At 34.6% G+C, this 10,003-nt stretch overlaps 1 protein-coding gene across 1 annotated transcript; it reads right to left on the bottom strand.

Moving 5' to 3' along the window:
* Positions 1 to 7,485: 7,485 nt before the first annotated feature.
* LOC139432338 (uncharacterized) lies at positions 7,486 to 8,688 on the bottom strand. The gene has a single exon (XM_071200818.1). It carries the CDS (start codon positions 8,686 to 8,688, stop codon positions 7,486 to 7,488), a length of 1,203 nt encoding a protein of 400 aa, XP_071056919.1.
* Between the last annotated feature and the right edge of the window lie 1,315 nt (positions 8,689 to 10,003).

Genomic DNA, 10,003 nt, shown 5'->3' with positions numbered 1-10,003 from the left:
TGTTTATACATATTTGATCGACATCTTCGGCTTTGTAATGTACACAAATTTTGTGCTGATAGCTTATTATTAATTATTATTAATTAGTAACAAAAGGAGCGAAATGATAAACGTAATGAATAACTTAAGCGATTTTAATAGTTTTGGAGTTCCAACCCAGCTTCGTTTTATCGATAATTTCGTTAAATACGGTTTCATATATGTTTATTATCTCACACCGTACTCATTTACAATTTTATGCAACGCAATGTTGTTAAGAATAAAAAATGTTTTAATAACACTCGAAACACCTGTTATTTATATTTGGGATATTATATGCCGCATAAACTCCAACAGTGGTTTGAAGGCTTTTTGGTTGTACGCGAAATGTTTTTCTTCGTTACAGTTTTGACTTTGATTATAGGGGCGATACCTTTGTTTGTGTACGCGTTTGAATTGATTATAATTCGTTTAAAACATATTACTTTGTTAGAGAAAGAGAGTCAAGAAATTTTTAGTTAATTTAGTTTATAAAGTTTATGGAAAACTAATTGTGCTACAACGAATTTGTAGTATTGGGTTCATTATTTTAGTTGCTGCAGCGTTTGCTTTGGTTAGTATTTAATTGTGTTACTTAAATTGTTTATTTATCATTTGTATCATATTTTTAAGCGATTCGATATATTGGTTTTTTGTATTATGATCTCATGCTTATTATCTTTGATGATACTTAATTCAATTGGACAACGTATTATTGATGCGGTAATTAAATAAATATACTACGAGATAAGAAATTAATCTTTTTAATTTTAGAACTTTTTTTGAATTGGTATGATGCGGATGTTAAACTTAAAAAGTTATGACGCCAAATGCGTTAAGAGATTTTAAATCAAAAAAAAAAATTAACGAAATTTTCAACAAGGACAAAACTAGTTTTATCACCCTGAGATGTACGCGAGTCCTCGACCGGCTCAGTGAAGAAGGGAGGGGTATTTATATGGCGCCACACAGTTAACCCCGCGTACAACACGAACTGTGACGTGAGATGATGGAGTATGGTGATATAAACAAATAACACAACAAAACATAAACGCTCAACAAAATAGGTTTTGAGTTGCAGACAAAATTTATTAAAACTCCCGTAAATAACAGGTAAGTAAAAAAAACAAACTAATAACAAAATTATAAAACCGTATACTTTTAGGTTCAAAACAACAAAAAAAAAAAAAAAAATATTGATGTTTGCGAGCTTTTAAAAAAAATGAAAATCAAAACTGAAAGGAAATTTAAATCAAAATACCAAAAAAATGAAAAGTTAACCCACGTCTGACTCCGTATGGTTGAGCTCAACGTGAAATCAAAAATTATAAAAAAAATCTACGCCAGAACAGAATTAAAAAAAAAATCTCGCCAAACAAGAATTTACAAAAAAAATTGAAATGATATTAAAAAAAAAATTGAAAACTTTGATGTTCCAATGATTAATTAATTTAAAGATTTTCTTAAGGAAAATCAAAATAATAAAAAAAAATATAAGATACAAATTCTTCAATGACCAAAATAATAATATTATGTTGTTTTATCTGACCTTTACTCCAAGTCTTGATCACCGGTCCGATTCGAAATAAATCCTCAGCAACAAATTCTGGTGACTCAGGAAAGGTAAGGTAATATTCTTTGTTTTGTTCCAAAAAGTAATTAGAATCCTTAGGATGTAATGGAAATTATACCCTTGGACAATGGTTCCAAAATACCAATAAAAAAAGTTGTCCCAATAAGAGATGCCAAAAGTTGCTCCCCTCAACAAAAACCTGGATATAGAAATTAAAAAAAAATGAAACGTGGAAATATTAGATTTAAGAATTTTTGTTTGTAGGATAGTTTTTCTTTTTAAGTAGTTAGTAATTTTTTTTTTTTTAAGTAGTTAGAAAATTTCTTTTTAAAGTAGTTAGAAAAAAAATTTTTTTTTTAAAGTAGTTAGATTTTTTTTTTTTGAATGATAGATTTAGTAGATTGTTAGTTTAAGAATCAATAGAAAAATGTGAAAGGGTGAACGAATATGCCAAAAACTAATTAATAAAGACCTTACAAAAATGCTTACCTCTGGTGTTCGAGGTTTAACCAGAGGACAGAAGAAAATGTAATGAAATACGTTGAAATCCGGAATCTCCGTACAATTTGGTAAAAGAAAACCACTTTTCCAAAACTTTATTTCGAGTGATGAGTCCCACAAATATGGATTAGAAACAAAATTTTACACCAAAACCAAAAATGGCGAACCAACCAAAATTTCTTTAACACTTGAGAACACGTATTGCTCTGGTAATATAGTAAGAAAGAGAGGCTCAAGAAGAAACTTGAACGGTCTTTTATACCCAAAGATCGAAAATATCAAAAAAATTACGTCTGCGCAAGATAACATCATGAATTTACGACACCCTCTCAAAAGCAAAAAGAAGAATTTTAAAGTGATAGGAGTTAAAAGGAAAAAAAAAGGAATACTCAGAATATGTTGTAACGAAGTTACATTATTTTTATTTTTCAAAAACCGAATATTCCGAAAAATTACCGAAAATTAAATATATCCGAGTATACTTCCCACACTACCTCGATACGTTACAGTTTCCACCCGATTTATAGAAATTCCGAAAAAGATATCTTATCTCCTTATCACCGCCCGTTTATGCAACCCAATTCACATTTTATTAATTTTGATAATTTTCTTAATTAGACTTTGATTTTCTCCATTTTCCATTTCGAAACCGTTATCTTAAATTCCAACAACGTTGCCTGACCGAATCATCAATAAATGAAAGTGATTAATAAACTTGGTGAATCACGAAAACATGTGCTTTCCGAAAAATTATTATCAAATAATTAAATAATGCCGAAACTAACAAATTTCCAAACAAGATACGAAAAGCCACATGTTTCTATCAGTCCAGCCGACCGTCCCGAGGAAGTTTCAGCAGCCAGCGAGCTACCGTCGAGCTACCGTATAGCGACTATTTTTTATGATGCGGAATTAGAAATCGTAGACCGACCAAACCGATTTCAAACATTTACAAATATCATGAAATAAATATTTCATTGATTGTTGTACATTTTGTCCCAACCTTAATACTCTTGGAAGGTTCTTCGAGTATTCCGTTCCTTTGCACCTTAGGAAGGTTTCCAGGTGTATCCCATACCTCCGCCTCATTTTTTATTTGTTTAATTTAAATTCAATTATTATAAAGTCAAAGTCTTGTCAATTTATTCCCACCGTCCCCATTCTCCGACCGAGGTCACAAAGCAATAAACTGCCCTCCTATTTGTTTATTTTTAATAAAGTTGATAGTTATTTGTTTTCCGAATTTTTCTTGTTTTCTTCTTTCCCATACCGAATCCCTGGATCTCCGACTGTAACCCCCAAAAGTTACCTGGAGGCGAAAGAGTTCCTTAACTCTCTAAACATAAGGTGGCGCCCGAGACCGTTAACATCCCGAACACATAACAGGGCACCAAGACCCCTTTTCCTAGGACCGAACCAGGACAGGTCGTCGCAAATTTGGCGCCCGAGCAGGGACCGTTTTATCGAACAGAAGGAAGAAGAATAGGGACCATTTTCCGAAAATAAGGAAGAGAAGCAGCAACACCGTTATTTTTATTTTTCTATTTTATAAATTTATTTTCCGATTAAATTATTAATACCGTTAGGACAAAATGGCTTCTGAGGACGAACAGGTAGATCTAGAGGTAAATGAAATGGATCTCGGAATCACCGCTGGCCGAACAGGATGGATTTATACACTTCGAAAAACGGAGTTAGAACTGGAGTTAGAAAAATTCTGCCTGGAGAAGACTGGAACTGTAGACGAAATGCGAAAGAGGTTGGCAAAATTCATTAAGGAAGGAAGAAGAACGCCACAAGTACAACCGGAACCAATCCCTTTTCTATTTCCCACTATTACAACCGAAAAACCTGGAAGTCCGATAAATTACAAACCTCCCGATTTCCAGCATCGTTCTTCCTCACGTCCACCGTCTCCACACAACCGTACCGATTTAACCATTTCACATCGTTCCAATCTCCGCCTAGACCGATGGAATATCTCTTTCCAGGTACTGTTTGATGAACCGATTGCTTTCCTAGAAAAGGTGGAAGAGACCTGTGTCGCACAGGGAATTCCCTTAGATGAACTGCTTCCCAGAATGCCCGAACTGTTACGCGGAGAAGCCGTTTTGTGGTTTAGAAACAACCGACGATTCTGGAGAACTTGGGATCAATTTTCCGCAGATTTCAAGATGATGTATTTTCCTGTAAATTACCAAGAAGACCTGGAAGCGGAAATAGCGAGGCACTTGCAACGCCCAAACAAACCGTTAGGATTATACATAACCGAAGTACAGACCTTGATTCGTCGTCACGGGAATATCTCTCCTGCTAATGAATTACAATGGCTTTACCGAAACCTTCTCCCTCAATACCGGCAATTTATTAGAGGAACGGACTTCACCGATATTCATACTTTTATGAAAATAGTCCGCGAATATGAGCAAATTCACTCCGAACTATACCATCGAAAGGTAATACCCGTCCCACCGAAAAATACAGTACAAAACGGAAATTATACACCTCGAATACAACAGTCAAGTCCGTCAACAAACTCGCCGAATCAGAGAAGCCAAAGTCAACAATGGTTCAACAACAGAAATCCGACAACTACGCAGGTTTTGGGAATACCAAAACAAAATAACACCGACAGTCGACAAAACGCTACCGGTACCATCCCAAAGACTACACCACCGAGAAATGACAATCCCTTATGCTGGAGATGCGGGGAGACTGGTCATTACCGTCATCAGTGCACTGGACAACCGAAATTATTCTGTTCCAGATGCAAGAAACAAGGAGTTCTATCCAGAAATTGTCCTTGCAACCGATCTTCGACTTCACCGATATTTTTGACATCACCTGATGTGCGACCGCACGTTAAAGTAAGAATTTTGGGAAAAGATTTTTCCGCATTAATTGATACCGGATCAGTTTACTCATATGTGGGTAATGCAATTAATCGTAGATGCCAAAACAAAAAGTTATTTCCAATACAATCACCCGTCCCGTCCGCTCGTTTAGCAAATGGAGCTGCTACCGAAATCCCATTCGCATACCGACTCAAGATGGATATAGCTGAGGTAAAATGCACCGCCGTAGTACCGTATCTGCCAAACTTAACCACCGATATGATTATCGGAATGGATTTAATACGAAGGCAGAAATTATGTCTTAATTACAATCAATTCACCCATACCATCCAGAACCGACAATTTTCTCTTTTAGAATCCGAATGTAGCCCAATTGGAAGTATTTGCAAAATATTGCCATCATCCGAATTAACTAGCGATGAAGACCGCGTTTTAAGTAAGTTCCTACAGGATCAATTACCGAGATTTCAGGATATTCAAGGTGTAACCCCGCTAATTCAACACGAAATCAAATTGTTGAACCCTGAACCGATTAAACAACGATATCGTCCACAGAATCCGTATATACAAGAAGCAATTAATACCGAAGTCGACGAGATGTTGAAAGAAAACATCATCGAACAGTCTAAAAGCCCATGGAGTTCACCGATCGTAATGGTCCGAAAGAAAGATGGTAAATTTCGATTCTGCGTCGATTTCCGGAAAGTTAATTCCGTTACTAGGAAAGACGCATACCCATTACCGTTCATAAATGCCATACTTGATAAACTCCGTTACGCTAAATATATCTCCTGTATCGACCTGAAACAAGGATACTGGCAGGTGGCATTAACACCCGAAAGCCGACCTATCACCGCATTCACTGTACCAGGAAGAGGACTGTATCAATTCCGAGTAATGCCGTTTGGACTTCACGCCGCTCCAGCTACTTTCCAACGTTTAATGGACCGGATCATAGGGCCCGAACTAGATCCGTTTTGTTTCGCCTATTTAGACGACATAATTGTTCTAGGGCGAACATTAAACGAACATTTAAAAAACCTCCGACACGTGTTTGATAGACTAATTCAAGCAAACCTCCGAATAAATCCCGAAAAGTGCGAATTTGGGAAGAAATCTTTGTGTTATTTGGGACATATTGTAACTGATCAAGGAATCCGGACCGACCCCGAAAAGATAGCCGCAATTAAAGCTATCTCCGTTCCGACTACTGTTCGTGGTTTACGAAGATTTTTAGGAATTGCCTCCTGGTATCGCCGATTCATCCCGAATTTCTCTAGAATATCAGCCCCGTTAAACCGACTATTAAAAAAGAAACAACGATGGAGTTGGACCGAAGAACAAGAAACCGCATTTACCACTCTAGTAGTGTAAGAATGCCGGTTCTAGAGCGGAAGTTGCTCCTGCTGCTCCTGCGGTGACGTCACGCCTCAATGTATTAGGTATAGGGGGGGATACCAACCAAAGTTTGGGGGAAAAAAAATTAGGTTGGTATTAAAAGTAACTAGAGATCTAGGGATTTTTAGAAAATTAAATAGAAAAATTTAAATACAATGGCGCCACCTAGATTTGAGTGGTGTAAGTAGGACTGAGTTATGCGCACTCTGGTGTGTGGTGGATAAATAAAACACAAAATTAATAAATAAAAATTAATATTATATTTATTTTAAAACACAATTTCTTTTCTTCAAATTTTTTTTTACCATCAACCCTAATATATTTAAACATATTAAAGACACTGAACCTCTGATGATCGAAGATGCATCTTTCATCGCTGTGGTTGTTGTAGGTTGATCTTGTTTTGCGGAGGTTCCTCCTCCTTTCTTAGGATTTTTAACTTTAAAACTTACTTTAGGATCTGTCTTCAACCAGAGTAGTTGATAATGAAAATTATTTATTTTTCGAATATCAGCTGGAGATGATGCTAATGTAGTATGTAGTAGTAGTAATCTCTAAGGTTTCAGCTGAAGGTGATGCAGTAACTGCTACGGTTGTTTCTCCTTCTTCTTCTTCTCCGCTATCGCACAATGTTGTCGTAATAAAAAGAAAGAAGAGGAAGACCGTTGTACTTGAAATTGTACTAAACATTTTCTTTTATATCGTGATTTACGAACTAGAGGAATCAGCAGCGGTTAAAAACGAACTGAATCGGGTCTTTCGAGTGCGGCGGTTGTTGACGCGTTAGCGAATCGCAGGAAATATGCGGTAGAATATGTGCGAAGATTAGATAAGAGGAAACTCGCTCGCAGACGATGAATAAGAATAATACATTTAATAAAAAAAAAATAATATATTTAATGAATAAAATAAATTTACCTGACGGACTGTTACATTTTTAAAATTTAAATTTGCTGAGCGTTTAAAGGCGTGCCTCCCGTCGGCGTCGCTTGAATGCGCATGCTCAGGAAATTAGGAATATTTCTAATAAAATTTCAGCCAACTTAAATACGACTAACTTTATTTTGTTTACATAAAAATCCAGTTCATCTACTTTATTAAAACATAATGTTATTGACATAGAGTTGTTTACAAACTGATCTATATTTGATTAATCATACCAGTTAAAGGAACATATTTGAAAACTCTATCATGTAAGATTAAACAGTAGAGCGAAGTAGCATTAGGTATCTCTTCACTCGTTTCAAATTCAATGCGAATATCAACGGTTCCAACATTTAAAATATCATTTTGCCGTGAACAATCAACTACAATAATCGGTGTATGTGCTAAAAATGTATCTCTGTTAAACATTGGTTCTGCAAGTTCTCGATCGTAATAGGTTTTTGCGAAATTACAATACATTTCATATAAAACTGCAATTTGACCTGTCTTAAAATTTAAATTTAAAGCTTCATAGGGATATTTCTCACTATTTAAAAACACTTTCATATCTGTTAAATTACAGTGGTCAAATTGTGATGCAGAACGTAACGGATTATCTTTTCTATTGATTTGAAACCCTAATATAAAGTATCTGGGTTTTTCTAATTGAGTAGATGTTTTAATTGTCCATGTGTGTTGTCTACTTTTTGGTAATGATGGGTATTCATGTAAATCAAATGATCTAAATCCCATGTCTAATTCAATTCCTTGTTCAATGTACTCTAAAAGTTTTAAACGTTCAACATCGGCTACAGAAACATGAGGGACTTTCCATACTATTTTATTAATAGTAATTATCACATTAGGTAAAAGACTTTCGATAACATTCTTGTCTGAATTACTGCGTACTAAAACTAATTCTTGACGGAGATTTATCAAAATTTTATTATAATCTTCTGCGAAACCAAGAAAATATTTCAAGGGAACACAAAAATCAAAATGTCCTGTATTTTCATTTACTTTAACATTTGGATATTCGAAACCTGCGTTAGAGGCATGATAGTATTCCGATCTTGTTAATGAGCAAAGATTTTTTAATGTGCTAGCTATTCCTGGATTTCTTACTCTGTCAATTACGTTCCCTCCACATTCAAATCGTACTTCACTAAACATATGAGCGATCGGATTTACTGATAATTTTGAATCTTTATCAACGGTTCCGTCATCTTTCAATAGTTTCCCTTGTACGTAAATAAAAGATTGACTTGGTAACGTGTAAACGTCCTGTTGTTGAATTGCAATACGAATTTCATCGCTATTGTTAAACGAATTTGATGAGTATGGTAAATGATTATGATACTGAATCCGTACGAGTGAATTATCAAATTCTACTTTATCCGAGACGTTTAAGATACTCATATTGAATATTATTTTATTAATTGTAAACCTAATGATTCAAGAAATTGTTTGTTTTGAGGTGTTAACTGTTTCACAGTGTGAGGAGAACTAAAAGTATTGGTTTGATTTCGTGGGTTTATATAACCTTTCACCTTAAGAACCATTATTACTAGAGAGCTTTAAATGTAGTCTTATCTTGATGACTTCTCCTCTGAAATTGACCAACACTCCGTTTTGATCAACTATTTTAAGGGTAATATTATTAATTATTTGTGTATTCAAAGGCATATATATTAAATTGTGGGGAGTTTCTGATATTTTATAACCTTTAGGTACTGTAGGGAAAAATGAGTAGATAGTGTGCGCAGGTATGTCGTTGTGATAAGCTCCATGAGTTATGCTACATAGTACTTGTATAGAATTTACTTTAAATATATCTACAATATTGCGAGCTCTATGCGGGGATTTTATTGGATCCAGTACATCTGTTTTATTAAATCCTAATATTGTTGAGATGGAGTTGTTTATATTAAAATCAATAGTTTTGTTACATGTGATCACTGCTTGTAGCGTATCCTCATTTGCTTGTAGGCTAAAGGTCACACCATTAATATTCTTTTCTTTAAGTTGTTTATTAATAGCATTCGAAATGTGTATTAATTCATAAGATCCTGTTGGTAGTGCTATCAATACATTATCTATTTTTAAGCAATTGTTTGTTTCATCAATATTTGGAATTGAGTTGTAACCATCAAAGCTTACAAGTGCCAGTTCATATTGATAATTAGGATTCAGTTCTATTGCAGGGTGGTAATTTGCTGTTAGAACAGATGTTTTTCCTACTAAATCAAACGTCCACATCCTTTGATTGTTGAAGCTATAATGCGTCCGATAGTAAGAAATTTAAACATAAATAACCACAATTACTTGTGTTATAGGTTTGATATTGATGGTGATTATATTTAATAATTACATTATTTCCAGCACTCTTGAAATAGTTCACAATTTCTTTACTTGGTTTTAAATTACCAAAACTATCAAAATAAGTAATTATATTTCCCTTCTTAATATAGGCTGTCCAATGAGTGCCAGGCCCTTTCACACTATCCAAGTTAATAATACCTCTTTCATTATTATTAATACGTATAGGCAATTTATCTCGCATGAATATCCCTCTAAACTCTGGTATTCCCAATATTTTTACATAACGCATCAAGTCAACGTTTGTTAGCGCTTTCTGCTGTTGTATGGTTTTTCTTGGCGTGTCTTTAAAAAAACACCTAATCCTTTTTTATATGGTTTTAAATATAGACCTTTACCTAAAGCTATTGATTCC

Source organism: Onthophagus taurus, unplaced genomic scaffold (genome assembly GCF_036711975.1).
Source record: "Onthophagus taurus isolate NC unplaced genomic scaffold, IU_Otau_3.0 ScKx7SY_15, whole genome shotgun sequence".
Lineage (NCBI taxonomy): Eukaryota > Metazoa > Arthropoda > Insecta > Coleoptera > Scarabaeidae > Onthophagus > Onthophagus taurus.
The sequence above is the reverse complement of the archived record's forward strand: the minus strand, read 5'-3'. Positions and strand labels throughout refer to the sequence as shown.

Excerpts from the sequence above, each read along its gene's own strand:
- LOC139432338 (XM_071200818.1), bottom strand. The coding sequence starts at position 8,688 with ATGAGTATCTTAAACGTCTCGGATAAAGTAGAATTTGATAATTCACTC.